Source organism: Ptiloglossa arizonensis, chromosome 13 (genome assembly GCF_051014685.1).
Source record: "Ptiloglossa arizonensis isolate GNS036 chromosome 13, iyPtiAriz1_principal, whole genome shotgun sequence".
Taxonomy (NCBI): domain Eukaryota; kingdom Metazoa; phylum Arthropoda; class Insecta; order Hymenoptera; family Colletidae; genus Ptiloglossa; species Ptiloglossa arizonensis.
In genome coordinates this window covers 208,001-224,055 of record NC_135060.1, presented here as the reverse complement: position 1 = coordinate 224,055, position 16,055 = coordinate 208,001, and the positions used below count along the sequence as shown (strand labels likewise).

Sequence of the window (16,055 nt, the reverse complement as noted above, 5' to 3'; positions counted from 1 at the left end):
ACGATTAAACGCTACAATTTTGGTATCGCGAGCAGCTCCCCACTCGGCTCCTGTAGCTTTAGCGCGACAAATGACTCAACGACCGTTCCCGGAGAGCATTGTATGAGAACCTCTGGGATGATCGGAATAAAAGTGGGAATACAAACATCGAAACATAATAGACGCCCGCTCGATGGTAATACTAATGAGTTGAACCGTGCAAGTATAACGGATTGCGAAGAATAGCGATCGTTTTCGAAGATGCAGCGGGAACTATGACTTTCGAAAGTATTAAACGTTTCGGCTCTACGTGTACTCGGACAGTTTTCGAAGCAACGATCTCTCGGACCGATTTTACCGAAACTCGGATAATCTTGCAATTTTCAGCGATATTTAAACGTATCTCGAAGGATTTTTCCAAATTTTCAAATCTTTTCGTACAACGAACGAACGAAATTCTTTCGAGCGACAGTACAGAAACAAACATTAAACGTTGACTTTAAATAATTTTCATACGGCTCATTTTCGATCGTTACCTTCGAAAACTTTTTTGTAAAGAAGATTCGATACAAAGTATTGTATCCCGATCCTATTAAAAAATGGCTACATGACATTTACTTCGCTCCTATTATATTTTGTATCGTATAACCGGAGCAACGCGCTTCGATACAACGTTATCTTCGATTAGTTTTTTACGACCAATTTTCAAATGGCAACATTATTTAAAATACTTCCCTTGAAGTAGGTAAAGAGGCCTACGTTCCTGTTTCTCCCCATTTGTCGCTCCTACTAAAAAAATATACTCGCGTAAAAGAGTTGCGAAAGAAATCATTTTTTAAACCGAAACAATTTTCATTCGGTACCCCGTGCCCTCACTGTAAACACCAGAAAGCGAATTTTTGTTCAATTGCCAATTAAACAATTACAATATATTGAAAACAAGTAAACACGAATTCGAGTAACTGTAAAATTAGAATTTTTGAACATTTTAAAAATCCTTCAAGATACTACAAAAAGTGTCCGCTTTCACGTGAAATGGACTTTTACGGATGCAAAGAAAGTGTGCGAAGGACAATGACTTTCGTTTGGTAACGACGGACGTAATTACAACCATTTTGACGAGCGAAAAAGTTACCCTTTCTCCTCATCGCATACGTTTGTATATTTATATAGTACGAGTATAAACGTGAATAAAGTAAACTATGCCTACAGGTTGAGTACCTCGAAAGTGTTACAGACTGTTTCTTTGGGTAATATTAAGGACGGTAAAAAGACGTTTACCTTTTAACAGTTGTGTTTCTTCGAGAAGCACCAAATTTATCTATTCCTAACATTTACTATAGTTCGGCTTGGAGTTTTATAAATTTCGTTATTATTAAAGCTGTCACTATTTTGAAACGGAGAACGAGTAGTAACGCTTACCACTCAGTATTTTGTAACGCTTCTAAAAATTTTCCAATTAAAAATTGACGCGAACGAGATCGCGTTTCAATTTATGCATTTTCATTCGGTAAGGTTAAATTTTTACTAATGGATTTTAATCTTTGTTGTTCAATTTCATTCACTTCCGATATATGATATTACGTTTTTACCCTTTTCGTTGAGCTTTGGTTTCAACTGGAGAGAAAAAAAAATTAAACACTTTTTTTTCTATAATAAGTATATACAAATTATTTTTCTACAACTTTTTATTTACAATGTATAAAAATTGTTCGCGCAATTATAATTTATAGATCGAAAACCGAGAAATATTACAAAGAATGATCCGAAAGAGGGATCAAAAGGTTGAACCATAATTGTACCGTTAACGATTATTTATTTATCGGTTCGCTTATTCGGATGAACGTATTTTCTATAACGTATTACAATTTCAAGTTGGAATCAAAGGGCAAGGTGACTCGTTGAAAAATGAAAGTCCTTGAAGTTTCGGTGTACAGTGTCGGATCGTGCAGAGAATGGTTCCAAGTTCTGCAACATTGTCAATTGTTCAGCTCTCGGTGAAACATTTTCGAGACGAGTCTTCCGAATCTTGAGTTTCTAAAACAGCATACGAAGGAAATCTGTTTTTTATCCGAGATTATCGGACTTCTTTCATAGTAAGCTTTCCGATGAGATAACAAAAGGGAAGAAGAACAAAACTAAGATGCGTTTATTTGTTCTATCGTGATTTCTTCTCCAGATCGTAATAATCTTTTAACAATCGCGCGTGGAATTTAACAAAATCCGGTTTGTCTTCGGCCCATAGGAGCAGATTGATCATCAATCGTTCCACTTCTTCTTCGTCCAGATATTCCCCTTGGTCGCGAGAGTGTTCGTCCTCGATTTCGAGTTTATCCGGATCCAGCTCGTGCTGCTCGCAGGCTGAAAACCAGTCGTGGACTTCGTCTTGATGAACCATTTCCCTCACGATTCCCCCTACGGTCTCTCTGATCGCGATCATGGATCGCTGCCTCTCGGTTGCCTCCTCCTCGTTCGTTGCTCGAATCCCTAGTAACTTTCTCCAGGAATCACGGATATTAGCCTGCGTCACGTCTAACCAGGCCTCGTTGACCAGATCGATGCAGTCCTTTACGTCGTAGTCCGCGTAGAAGTCCACCACACCACCGGGGAACTCGGTGACCCTCCTGAGCATGCGGTGACGAAAGGACCTCTTCAGTTTCTTCGTCACTCCCTGGCACATTGGCTGGAGAATCGGCATCAAGTTCGCTGGAAGTAATACGAGTTCTATCCGATCGTCCTCGATTCGTAGATCCGGTGGTATCACGTGAGCCGTGTAATCGTCCACCAATAGCAACACCTTCTCGCTTTTACCCGTTTCGAGTTGTTGGTTTCTCACGGCTGGTAAAAAATCGTTCTCCAGCCAATCGAGGAACACGTACCTGTCCACCCAAGCGTTTCTCTGGGCCTTGAAAACTACCGGCAATCGGTCCCTACAGTGCTTCAGGGCCCGTGGTCGCTCGTATCTGTGAACGAACAATGGCGGGAGTTTGTGGGTTCCGGTCGCGTTTGCGCACAGTCCCACGCTGACGCGCGCCATCTTTACTTTGTTACGACAGATTCTTCCCTCACCGGCGCGGTTCAATATTACGCGCGGTAGGGCCTTCCACATCAGGCCCGTTTCATCCATGTTGTAAACGTTCCGCGGCTTTATCCCCCCCTCCTCTAAACGGCGTAGAAACGCCCGAGTGAACTCCTCCGAGGATCTCGCGGGTAATTCCGGGTTCTCGCATCTCGCCCCGTGAATCCCGTGGCGTTTCTTGAATCGCCATATCCAACCTTTCGGTGCCGAAAACGAGGACGGGCCTCCGAATTCACCGTTCAATTCTATCGCTTTCTCCTGAAGCGTGGCGTCGGAGATACGCTCCCCGGTTAATTGCCGCTCGAGGAACCACGCGTGTAGACGAACGTCCAACTTGTCCAGCACGGGCCTCCTCATCTTCTTTCTGACCTCCGATCCCGGTGTCTCCGACAGCTGACGCAACTGAGCATGATTCCACTGAATGCGACGGATGGTTATAGAGCTGACACCGTAGTCGTTGGCCAATCGAGTCAGTGAAACACCGTCCTCCAATTTCCGTAAAATGTCGAGCCGTTGTTGGAGGGACAGATTTACGCGTCTGTTGCTGCGCCCGACCGACATCGTGCAAGGAACCGCGATTTCGAAGATCGTAATTGTAACACCGATCGAAACTCTCGACTCTTTTCGGCCACTGAGTCGCAAATCTTTTGCTATCCGATCTTCCTCTTTCTTCTTTCTTCTTTCTTCTTTCTTCTTTCTTCTTTCTTCTTTCTTCTTTCTTCTTTTTCTTCTTCTTCTACGGTCTCAACGAATACCGTACACGATCGAATCGTCGTAGGAAAGCACCGAATAAAATCGAAAAAGTAACTGGTCAAGGTTTTCAAACAGTGTGGTATTTACATTCTTCGTTCGAGCCAGTCAAGATCGAATCAGCCGATCGTACGAGGACGTGGCTCATCAAAAACCGACGTGCGACCACGTTGAAACTCGTTAAACCAACTTTTGACGGTCGCCATCGAAGGAGAAGAGTCACCGTACACTGCATCCAAGTGCTCTTTGATTTCGCTGCGCGATTTCCCTTCCAAAAACAAGAATCGAATCACCGACCGATATTGCTCTTTTTCCATTTTTCTAAAATACGCGGACACACCTGCTTCCACGCACGGTCAAAACAAAACTACGAGTCCGATTCGGCTGAAATTTTGACAGTAGCTGTCTACAAGAATGTACTACACGGTAATAAATTTTTCTTGCGATCGTGGCGACCATCGGATGGTGAGGCTAAGTACTTATCGGACCGCCCTCGTATTTCAAATATCGAGTAATTCGAACTGCCCAATCGATAAATCATTGTTCCGCAGTCGTCGAAATTGTTGCAGGTCTGTACGATCGGTGGAAATGATTCCATCCGCTCTGTACCACCGATGCACGACAGCCGCTTAGACGTGTTCCCATTTCCCATTGGTGAAACGAAAGACCGAGATGCATTCTTCACCCAATAAGAAGACGGGACACGCTCAACGCTTTCTGCCAATTGAAAGGTGGAACACACCTAGCGATTTTTACCAGTCGGAAAACGACACGCTCCTAGCCTATGAAAAAAGAAGAAAAAAAGAAAACCTATTCTGTTCGCGAATATCAGTTTGCAAACAATTTCGTACACTAAATTTGAATAAAGCGATAACATTTTTCCATCGCGTATGATTTTTAAGTAGCGGAGAAAGACGACCTTTTTCCTACAACTGGAAATTGGAAGCAACGTATCTACGTAAGGACATTCTATTCTCTCGATGCGGTACGTTTTTTTTTCTGTAATAAATTTATTTAATGCTGTTGTTCTAAAAATCACCGAAACGATCAATAAACATGTTTACCGACTTGGAAGTTATTTTCTTGAAATTGTCCAAGGTATACAATGTAAATGTACAAATAAGAAAATTTTCAAAAATTCGTAACGAGCAAAAAGTCAAGAAATTGAGATTCACGATCGGCGTAAGAAACCCATGAAATTTGTACAGAAAGCACAATGCATCGCGTAACGCGATATCGAAGTTCAAGACAAATTGGCGTATATAAAATTTTTAATTAGTTCGTTATTATTTATATATTAAAATGGTATCTTATATAAATCATACATCACCCATCATATATCGTATATCATACATACATACAACATACATACATACACGCGCACGCGCCTGGAAGTATTTATTTGTCGCTTCAAGAGAAAATTACTGGCTTTGCACCAACCAAGGATACTTGTTCTAACAATAAGAGAAAAGGTGGATGCATGTGCATACATACATATTATATATGTAAGCATAAACTGGTCGTCAGCAGGGATATCTAGGTTTCCTCGGCTACCACGCGCCGATTGGCTGGAATTCCTCGTATCACCGAGTGGAGGAAGAGGAATTCAAAGCGAGTCAGAGCGGTAGCAGGAAATCTGGCATCCCTGTACGTCACTGAGCTTGGTCTCTTGGTGTCTCTAATCGATAAAATTTCTTTCCAACTTGCGAACCAGTTGCGTTACGGAAGAATATTGAATCCCCTTATAATACACAAATACGCTTATTGTACAGCACATTATAATATTAACAAGAATTAGTTGTAATAACTTATCAAATAAACGGAAAATTAAGTTAAATATTGTATCAATCCATGTGTAACGGGACATAAAAATAGTAAATATGGAAGTTAACACCAAATCAGCTGTGTTTCCAAAAATATGGACAAAGTGGAAAGATGTTCGAAAACTCTTAGACGATCATGAAAAATTTAGTACACCGAACGAACCCTACAAACTAAAATACGAAGCGATAGAAATTCTGAAAGTAATGGAAAAAGATTTAATCAATCATCTGACAAACGCGTATAACGAAGAGATAGAAATATGTCTTGCAACTGTACACTCGCAGCTTGGTACATTATATGTCGATACAGAAGAAATAAAAGCTGCAGAAGAGCAATGTATGAAATGTTTGAAAATATTGAAAGGCAAAGAACTAAAACCAGAGGCAGTTTTACCAGTAGTTGACTCTCTCAATCAGTTAGGTGTTATATGGTTTCGTTGGAATCAACCTGCAAAGGCTAAAACTTTCTTAGAACAAGCAGAACAAATCTATAATGACTTTACAAAGATTCGTAATACATCTAATGACCCTATTAACGTAGTATCTTTAATTTCTAACATCGAAGAAACCAAAAACGATGAAACACCTAACGAAGAATTTAAAAAAGTTCATACTGTAACTCTATGTATTTTAGCTCAAGTATATAGATTTTTAAAAGATCATTACAAGTGCGCGATATATTGTCATATGACTTTACGCAGGCAGTTAGGTCAAAATGGCATTATGCAAAACACAGATTACATTGAATGGGCATTAGGTGCAGCAACGTTGTCGCAATACTTCATAGAAATTGACAACTTTTCCCAAGCTAAAAATCATTTGGCCGTTGCATCTTACATATTACAAAAATATGAAGACGTATTGAAAAAGAAAGAGAAAAGTAACGGACAAAGTGAAGAAATTGCAGCTGAATGGGAAAATTTCAAGTACAGAAGTGCAGATGTTGCTAGATGTTGGGCTAAATATGGAATTCAGCTTCTGGTTTCGTCGAAACAGAGGCTTCTAAAAGACGATGAAACGGAGCAAGAGAACAATGAGTCGAATAATAAAGAGCCTTTAAAATCGAAAGAAATTGAAGATTTAAAGTTTGATATTGTAGAGAAAGAAATCGAACCGATCGCAAGACAAATTACTGACAAATATTTGTTAGATTTCGATGATGCTAGATTGGTATTTTTAAATGTTCAAAAATGGTTGGATCAAGCAAAATTATATTACACGCTAGAGGATCATGCATCCGATCACATATTAATTGTACAAGATATTTCTCAGGCGTATAAATATTTAGCATTCTTTGAAGAACACGAAGATAGACAAGCAAAAATGCACAAGAAAAGAACCATTATTTTAGAAAATATTATCAATAAATTAAATCCTCAATACTACAAGTCTGCTTGTAGACAGATCTGGTTCGAATTAGGAGAAACTTATTACACCATCCTTGATATAAAACTTGATCAACAGCATTCGTTAAATGAGAAGTTAACGCCACAAGCAACAGCAAAAATCAATCATTTAATAAAAAATGCCATAAAAAATTTTCAATCATTTCTCGATTCTTCAGGGAATCGTTCTTCCGATTCTGAAATAGAACCATTTCCCGATAGCGTATTACAAGTAGCTTTGATTTCTTACTTCAATCTCGGTAGATTGTATAGTAAAATAATAACTACAGATGAAATAGCCTTAAGTGAAAACACTCAAAAGAGTATCAATGCGTATAAATTTTTTATAAATTACTGCGAGAAGTTTCCCGATGCAGCATATTTAATGAGAATTGAATTGAGTCTTTGCAAAGAATTATTGCAATTAATTCTTAAATTACGTTGCGTAAAGACAAATAAACTACTTGACAAATAAATTTTGAATATTAGATTGTATCAACTTAATATGTTTTTAGATGTAATCGAACATTCTCCGTACAAATATTTGACTACCTTTCATAAGTATCATTTAAATACAGTTATGTATTGCAATAAGAACTATAATTTGAATTATATGTACAACCAAATTATATTTCACGTTAAATAAAAGCTTGACCGAAGAGCTGCTGATCAAATAAACATTGCAAAAAAATTGTTATTCGTTCGTTATCCGTTACCTGAATAAAATTCTGCCCATCTTTGGTAAGCATTGATCGTAGGTTAACTAAATTCATTAAATGTTTCAAATCAGGGGTTGTACTACTGATGCGCGACTTATGATACAGTCGCGCAGAAAATAATTATACATTATTCGACTGATTAAACATGGGACAAAGACTCCAGAGGTTGCTTTATGTAGTGAACGAGTCATTTCAATAAATTGAACAGCACAAGAGGTGTGTGTACATAAAACAACTATAGTGTTATAATTTTATATTTATTTCATATGATAAGAAGTTATTTTTTCTCCACTTTTTTTCCTCCAGCAGACTTTGCTTTCTTAACCTTCTTTTTTAATCTGTAAAATACATCTGTCCTAAATTTATTTCGCATTTGTCTTGCTTTCCGCAACTTAAAACGGTCAAAGTCACTGAGTTCCAAACGCTGAAATTGATAAAATTCATTTCTTTCTTACTTATCACTCAAAAATTGACTATTATTCAAAATGTTTGAGAAACAAAAGGTAATAAATTTTAGACTCAATATTACATTTACCTTCTTTTTAGCTTCAATCTTTCTTGCCCACATAGTTTCTTTCCAAAGTTTATTGATATTTGCAGTCTCCCATGCTTTACGTACAACACGGGTAGATCCTGTATACGGAAAACGTATACGAAATTTTGTTAAGTGAAGCTGATTTAATCTCATCTCACCACGTGGAACATTTGTTGAAGGGCCATCGACTAAAACCTACAAATATAATTAGAATTTAATACAAAGCTTATGAAATCTTTTATACTAAAGTTAAAAAATCTGGTATCAGTTAAAGTATGTTAGCATCAATGAAATATCAGACGGCAATTCCTATCAAGATAATTGGATCATCATTATTGTGTTTTATTGTACATATCATAATAATGTCAATAGTTTAGAATACAAACAATATTTTAATGGGCAATTTAAGAGATTTGCAACATTCTTACCCGATTTTGGTCAATGACGTCTACAATTGTAATGAGTTTGCCTTGATACGGCCCATCGCAGACGTAGGCAACGCGGCCGGACTCAACAAACCTTTGGAACGGCTATTTAAAAAAGAAAAAGGAAAGAGGATTTGTTATGTTTCCTATTATTAAATAAATATTTTAATACGAATAATCATTATATTAGTTATTGCGAATATATCGAAACGTTTATACGCTACGTGTAAACGTTTACAACGAGAAGAATGCACCTACCATGTGGTAGAAAATCGAAATGCAAGGTTATATAGAATAATATTTTATATTTTTCACGTATTATGAAAAATGTGGAAAATAAATTAAAATACATGGTAAATAAATGAAGATACACTATCCAGACAATAACTGATATGTCAATGCTTGAAATTGTACGTGTAATATTGATAAGTTCAAAACTGCATCTCACTTACCATGGTTGATCGGAAGCGAAAGACCAATACAGCTTACAATAGAATAAAATATCAGCATTACCAACCATTAGAGTTTCTTGTTCCTGTTTTAAATACGGATAAAAATTTTTTTCATTAAATTCCCCAGTTCTGTAATATGAATTAATATATTTTATAATTATTTACAAAATTAAATAATCAAAATACAATGTAATATTATATTCGGAGTGTGGAACAAAAATCAAATATGTTCGTAAGACAATTTCTTAAATCTTTGTTATTATAAAAAATAATTCTTCAGTGTTTCCTTGACTTTAACGAATAATATCATAAAATATTTTTAAAATGTTTTTCCTAAACTATGTAACTGAAATATTTTAATGAGCATTTAATCATGAATTAATATTTATTTTTTAATTTAGTTTCATTTATACGTACATACATATGTATGTAGACATGTGTGTATCTACTACCACGAAAGAGCACTAAAGAGGCTTATAGTAAAAAAGAACTGTTCGAAAAAAATGTTTCGTTTAACAATAATTATTGTTAAATCGTTTGATTTTATTCAAAAATAGAAAGACTGTAATTAATTTTTACAACATCTTGATATTTACGTGAATTTTTAAGATTTTTAAATGCAATCAATTTTAGAGCTCCAAAAGACACGGGAAATGAAAAAATTGATTTTTGACTCATAATTCATAAGTTTCTTTACTTGGGCTCTGATCACATTAGGATCTGATGCCGGATCACAATTCACACATACACAATATGATCGTGACGTAGTTACATATATGTTCATTCAATATCAATAGAAAATGAAATTCACAGCTAGAAATGTTTTCATAAGATTAGGGAAACAGTTTAATAATAATGTTGTTCAATTTCTAAATAAGGAACGCTTTTCTCGGTCATGTAATATTATAAATATTCAGAAGAGATATAAAACACGAATACCTAAACCTAACCTCTTCGTAGGCCAAAATAAAAGAAAGGATAATGTACAAACAAACAAAATTGGAAACTATGGATATTTTTTGTTGGCAAGTAAAAAATCATAAATTGCAGTTTATATATTGGAAATAATTAATTATAGGTTTGTGATTGGTGAAACATATTCCTGTTACACGAATTCAAGCAAACAAATACTTCTTTGTCTTGCTTTAGAAAATTAATTAACAACATTAATGATAATTATTACTTTAGAGTATACCAATTGTCACATTTATACTTGGTACATGGCAGGTGAAAAGACTCATATGGAAAACAAATTTATTGGAATGTATAAACGAACGAATCAAATGCGAACCCATTGAACTACCAACTAAGTAAAACGATTTAAATATATAATATAGTTAATTGTATAATATTATACAACAGAATGAATTTGAACAATTTTGTTTAGCTTAGAAGAACTGAAATCGAAAGAATATTATCCTGTTAAGGTAAAAGGAAGATTTATCAATGAAAACGAATTTATTGTAGGTTTTAGAAATTTAATAGTGAATAATAACGTAGAAAGTAAAAGTACTTTGATTGGGAATCAACAAGACCAAGTTGGATATTGCGTTATTACACCCTTTAAACTGTCAGATTCGAAGTAAGTAAAATTGTTAAAAGAATCGTTTTAAAACGAATATAGTCTCGTTACTTTGCTTTCGCTTAAATTTATAGTTTGACAATCTTGGTAAATCGAGGTTGGGTTCCAAGAAAAAATGCAGCTCTATCGAAAAGACAAAAATATCAAATAGAAGACGAAGTAGAAATTACAGGAATTTTAAGACTGAATGAAAACCGACCACCGTTAGTTCCTCCACACAACATAAAAGATAATATATGGCATTACAGGTAAAGAAGCGTTGTACTATATAAGATGTTATGCAAGTCTTTACTAATACGATTTGTTTAGCTTAAACAAATTTGAGTTCTATTCATTTTGTAAGAATATTATCGAGATTAATATTTTTTCAGAGATGTGAATTTAATGGCTAAAAAAGCAGAAACAGATCCCATATATATAGAAATGGTTTACAATAAAGATGCTCCTAAATTTCCAGTGGGCGGGCAAACAAGTATGAAAATAAGAAACGATCATTTAAGTTATCTCGTTACATGGTATTCTCTTTCTGCGTATACTGCATACATGTGGTTTACGCAAATCTATAAAAAAGTGCCAGTTGTGCTTTGAAATAATTAGGCATTTTACGTATAAATATTTAAAGTTCTAAAAAAAGCAATTCCCAGAGGATGAACGCTATGTAAATTCATTTGTTCTTTAGGATATGACAATTGACACGATCAAAATTTTGTATTTCGAGCATATTTTTAAAAGGGACGTATTTTATTCCAAAAAAGTATTTGAATACTCCACCGTTATATAATAGCCATCCGAACCATCCTCTTGTGTTTGAAATATTTTTCAAACACCTTTTTCTAATACTTTTATATACAGAATAGCAAATAGAATCGATCCATAAAAAAGAAACGTACGGTTCGATTTAAAAAAAAAGGGGCAATTGTAATTTGTGGTCATAAGAAGGTAGATTTTCTATTTTATTCAACTATTTCCTATATAATTTTTTTGCGCGTCATCGATTATGTAATCCATTCCGTATATGAAAATTATTCGTTAATTTTGTTTCATATTTATACCTAAATAGTGTTGCGCAGTTTAAAACTTGCAATCGACCGGATAAAATAAGTGCACACAGTGTTTGTAAAAGTTTTTGGTTTATAGTGTAACAAAGTGAATGTTTTGTACTAATAAGAGAATAGTAATTTTTCATCAAAAACGTCGCTTTTTATTATTATTATAACAACAACAATAATAACCACTACCAACAAAATTGTCAACAATGGTCATGGTATATAATTACATTAAAGGAGTCAGCATAGAAAATACAGATATGAAAATATACCATACAAATATGAAAATACACCATGTACATGCTACATCGACCTTTCTTTCGTTTTATTATATCACGTAATATTCTAATATAATCAAATTAAGCGACAATATTATCGCTTTCTAAGATTTGCAAACGCATGATTCGCAAGAAATTGCACAAATGATAATTGTGAGAAAGGAACGCCTTTGCTCAATTTCCGGATAATTGTGTCTTTGTGAAATTCCGCGATCGACGTTCATGTAATAACGACATACAACTGATCATGGCACCCCAGTACTTTCAGGTAGCACGAGAAGTATTAAATTTGTCTAAGAACTATACGTACCAAGTGTTTCAGTGTAGTACCTTGTATCTCGTATTTATACCCTTCGACTATACCATTGCATTTCTCGAGGAAAGACGTTTTTAAACAGTATACAGGTCATGCTTTTATGCTGTTGCGGCTATAATTTAATTTAGTTAAAATGTGATCATTTCTGCGTATCAAAGTAACAGAGATGCAAAAAGATAAGGTATGCGACGACCCTACAGTGTTTTAAAGGCTTATCGCGCTCACTTTGAAAAACTGTTATTCGTAATTACTGGAAGATGTCCTACATAGGTATCATTTCAAGTACAGAGGTGAGAACAATTAACTAACCGATTATTTTCAAGCTATTTGCTCAAAGGAATGCTATACATTGTACGAAATATACCAAGTTTATCCAAGATTTATAGATATACTTGTATCTGGTATACATACTTTCTTTCTTTTCTCTTTGCGAACATCAAAATGATCGAAAGTTACCGAATTATGCTAATTTCGCAACGTCTATGGAATAACGTTAAACGATACATTTATCTTTATTGTCGCAGTTGCTATAAGATTATCAAATTAAATAGGTAGACATAATAAGCATTAATGCTACGTGCATAAGATATACCCTAAAATCAACCTTTCGCTACATATTGAGATATAGGGATACTCATCGAGCCTAGGGTAGTTTTTAAAAGTATAAAATACGAATTTTAGATCGCTCTATCGGCGATAATTTTACGACGTAGATTGGTTCGGATAACAGAAAATAATTCTCATCGAATGTCTCGTTCGACTTTACTTTTCTCCTCCTTTTGCCGTTTGCCGTTTGCCGTTTGCCGTTTGCCGTTTGCCGTTTACCGTTTATCGTTTATCGTTTGCTTTCGAAACGAGAGCCTTTAAAAGCAATTCTATCTACTTATTTCTATTTACTAGACGTTTATCGATGCTGATTTCAAATCGGCACGGATTAGCGATGTAAAACGATTTTATTTGCTTCGCTTTCGACATAGCACGAATTCGTTGTAAAAGTGATTCTATTTTGACGAAAATCGTTGGCCTTGGACGATTTCATTTTCCCTAGAGTGAGTCCTTTAGCCAGCAGGTGTTTACACGCACGGAACACGTTCGCTAATGGTAGAATCACTGTGGCGCTACCAACCAATTTGTCGTCGAATTCCTCTTTTCTGGACAATGCTATCATCGAGACGGATTATTTTACTCGTTAAGGACGCAGGTACGCACGAGAGCATCGCAGACAGAGTAAGGATCGCAATTGCTGCTAGGTCGTCTGTCCTCTAGATAACCTTTCTTCTCCTCGGCCACGCCGCGGGGGACACGAATGCTAACATTACGATTGGCCACGCCGGCGCTGAAATCGTGTATACTACTGGTTTCGCATTTTCCAGTTAGACGACGTTCGTTGTCTTTCCCTCCGCGCGGATCGTACGCCTGTATGTGTCTTAGGTGTTGTTTGCTCAGCTTGTCGATGGCCTTCTCGATCTCGGCGATACCGTTCTCGGCGCGCATCGCTTTCGTCGAGAAATTCGTATGCGCACCGGCTCCGTTCCACGAACCTTCCATCGGTTTCGGATCCAAGGTGACGATCACACCGTACTCTTCGGCCACGCGATGAAGGATAAACCTAGCGATCCATAGATCGTCGCCGGCGGATATACCGGTGCAAGGACCGACCTGGAACTCCCATTGGGACGGCATCACTTCGGCGTTCGTGCCAGCGATTTTCACGCCCGCGTAAAGACAAGCTCGGTAATGAGCCTCGACGATTTCACGACCGATAACCTTGTCGGCCCCGACCCCGCAATAATACGGTCCCTGGGGTCCCGGGAATCCGTGTTTCGGCCAGCCGAGCGGCCTTCTGTCGACGTCCAGGAAAGTGTACTCCTGCTCGATCCCGAACCAAGGATCCTGGTCTTTGGCAGCTTCCATTGCCTTGTTTGCCGAGATACGTTTATTGGTAGCCGTCGGGGTTTTGTCGCTGTTGTAAGTGTCGCAGAGCACCAGTTTGTTGTTACCGCGACGGAACGGATCGTTGTAGATCGCCACCGGGCACAGATAAATATCGCTATTCGCTCCGTCCGCTTGATACGTCGAGCTACCATCGTACGTCCAAATCGGCAACTCTGCAAACAAAATAATCGATATACGCTTCCGTACGAAATATTTAATTGGCAGCGATTACCGTTATACGGTAATATCACAGTCGTGGGATTCAACGCTTCGGTTATTACACCCCACTCCAACGGTCCGCGTCGTTCCCTTTTAGACGGAACGACGAAACGACGAAACGACGAAACGACGAAACTGAATCTAATCTTTCCTTGGAAATTGAAAAAGGTACGATAAATGAATGGAATTTTTATTCGAAATGTTTACGCAAGGAAGGTGAAATTACGAGTCCTTTCGAACCCAGGTGTGGTCCCGTGGTCGCCTGAACCGCTGGTATCGCGAGCATACCTTGACGCGCAACACCTTGACGATTTAAAAAAGCTCGACGTTTCTCGCATTTTTGAAAAGCTCGACATTCCACGAATATAGTACGTTTCGGAAGTACCGAGATACGAGATTCGCAGCGACCAAGTGAAATATAACATTTTACGACGAAGGTGTCAGAGCTCTCGAGTAAGCCGCTCGATAATACAACGCCTGAATACGTTTCGTGTTGTCGAATCGATGCTATACGGGTAATATACGAATACTAACGGAGAAAGAAAGCATTAATCGTATTGAAAAGTGGGTCGCGGTTCGAGGCTACGCGAGGGCAAAGGGAAGACCAAAGGCCTTCGTGGTAAAGGAAAACTTCCCGCGACGGACCGAGCGACTGGAATTTTACAATTTTTATTGGAAAATCGTTCTTCGTAAAAATTCCGATTCGATTTAAAATAAAAACGATGTATTTTACTTTTCGTTTAACTCTACGAGTTTACAAAATCCATCGAAAGACGTTTCGAACGCCGTTGCCTGGAAATTCGGTTGAAAAACCGATCTCGGGTGCTCGCATATAGTATTGCGTGCGATTACGCACCGATTCACTTTCCGTTAGCTTCGTTAACAGATCAATTATCAATATCTTTGTACTTTTCTTTACCTACGTTTTACCTACGTTTCTACTTTAACGTTTCAACGCAATTTCTTTTTCTTTTTCTTTTTTCGAATTCGTTGTAGATACCATTGCGATTTTACTTCACGCAGAAGAGACTCGTGCGACAAAGTCTTAAGCGCGATTCTTGTTGCGAAAGACCGACGACGACGTTTTACAAGTTGTACCGCGGAAAGATCAATATTTTTTTATCAACCGAGATTGTAAAACGGATTACGTTAATGGACGCGGTGGATTCGTTTTACAGCGATGCGAGCGAGTATCGCATAAACAATAAGAAAAGAAATTGGCTAACGTTTTTACGATTTGTTCTTCGTTGCTCTTTCAGTGCCATTTCTGTACCTTTCGACGAACAACGATGAAACATGGATTCGATGGAATCTCGTAACGAAACCAGCGTACAGTGAACCGTGACAACCCACCCGTCTAACCGTAGAGAATACCCGTCTTTGCACCACCGAGAGAGAATACGGTATACAGAATCGAGTAAGAAAACATTTCTACACCGTGAACTACCACATGCAACAATTATAATACAGAAGAAAGATTCTGAAAAGTATGAAAAAGGAACTCGAAAGACTGAAAGCGAATAACAGAGGTG

At 37.3% G+C, this 16,055-nt stretch overlaps 4 protein-coding genes across 6 annotated transcripts in view; 2 read left to right on the top strand and 2 right to left on the bottom strand.

The window, feature by feature from the left end:
• Nucleotides 1–5,178: 5,178 nt before the first annotated feature.
• On the top strand, nt 5,179–7,964 carry LOC143153829 (KIF-binding protein). Its single transcript, XM_076325420.1, has one exon. The coding sequence runs from the start codon at nt 5,689–5,691 to the stop codon at nt 7,489–7,491; it is 1,803 nt and encodes a 600-aa protein (XP_076181535.1). The 5' UTR covers nt 5,179–5,688; the 3' UTR covers nt 7,492–7,964.
• A 9-nt stretch (nt 7,965–7,973) lies between these two features.
• On the bottom strand, nt 7,974–9,166 carry Rpl14 (ribosomal protein L14). Of its 2 annotated transcripts, none has more exons than XM_076325422.1 (4): nt 9,148–9,166; nt 8,699–8,800; nt 8,271–8,465; nt 7,974–8,159 (listed from the first exon to the last, which is right to left on the bottom strand). In XM_076325422.1, exons 1-4 carry the CDS (start codon nt 9,148–9,150, stop codon nt 8,013–8,015), a joined length of 447 nt encoding a protein of 148 aa, XP_076181537.1. In that variant the 5' UTR covers nt 9,151–9,166; the 3' UTR covers nt 7,974–8,012. The 2 variants fall into 2 exon arrangements, with proteins under 2 accessions (XP_076181537.1, XP_076181538.1); XM_076325423.1 differs by lacking the exon at nt 9,148–9,166 and adding an exon at nt 8,954–9,008.
• A 733-nt stretch (nt 9,167–9,899) lies between these two features.
• Nucleotides 9,900–12,358, top strand: Surf1 (surfeit locus protein 1). Its single transcript, XM_076326000.1, has 5 exons — nt 9,900–10,172; nt 10,336–10,457; nt 10,535–10,729; nt 10,804–10,977; nt 11,101–12,358. The coding sequence occupies exons 1-5, from the start codon at nt 9,948–9,950 to the stop codon at nt 11,315–11,317; spliced, it is 933 nt and encodes a 310-aa protein (XP_076182115.1). The 5' UTR covers nt 9,900–9,947; the 3' UTR covers nt 11,318–12,358.
• Nucleotides 11,908–16,055, bottom strand: part of Gs2 (glutamine synthetase 2) — a 31,898-nt gene continuing 27,750 nt past the window's right edge. For both annotated transcript variants that reach the window (XM_076325998.1, XM_076325999.1), the window contains exon 3: nt 11,908–14,477. In XM_076325998.1, the coding sequence (XP_076182113.1) occupies nt 13,552–14,477 (926 nt within the window). In that variant the 3' untranslated portion in view covers nt 11,908–13,551. The remainder of the gene's footprint in view (nt 14,478–16,055) is intronic.

Excerpts from the sequence above, each read along its gene's own strand:
- Surf1 (XM_076326000.1), top strand. The coding sequence starts at position 9,948 with ATGAAATTCACAGCTAGAAATGTTTTCATAAGATTAGGGAAACAGTTT. Across the intron at positions 10,730-10,803 it reads TTTAAACTGTCAGATTCGAA|TTTGACAATCTTGGTAAATC; the intron begins GTAAGTAAAATT and ends TTAAATTTATAG. Across the intron at positions 10,978-11,100 it reads GATAATATATGGCATTACAG|AGATGTGAATTTAATGGCTA; the intron begins GTAAAGAAGCGT and ends ATATTTTTTCAG.
- Rpl14 (XM_076325422.1), bottom strand. Across the intron at positions 8,466-8,698 it reads ACGTCATTGACCAAAATCGG|GTTTTAGTCGATGGCCCTTC; the intron begins GTAAGAATGTTG and ends TTATATTTGTAG. Across the intron at positions 8,160-8,270 it reads AGATTGAAGCTAAAAAGAAG|CGTTTGGAACTCAGTGACTT; the intron begins GTAAATGTAATA and ends TATCAATTTCAG.
- LOC143153829 (XM_076325420.1), top strand. The coding sequence starts at position 5,689 with ATGGAAGTTAACACCAAATCAGCTGTGTTTCCAAAAATATGGACAAAG.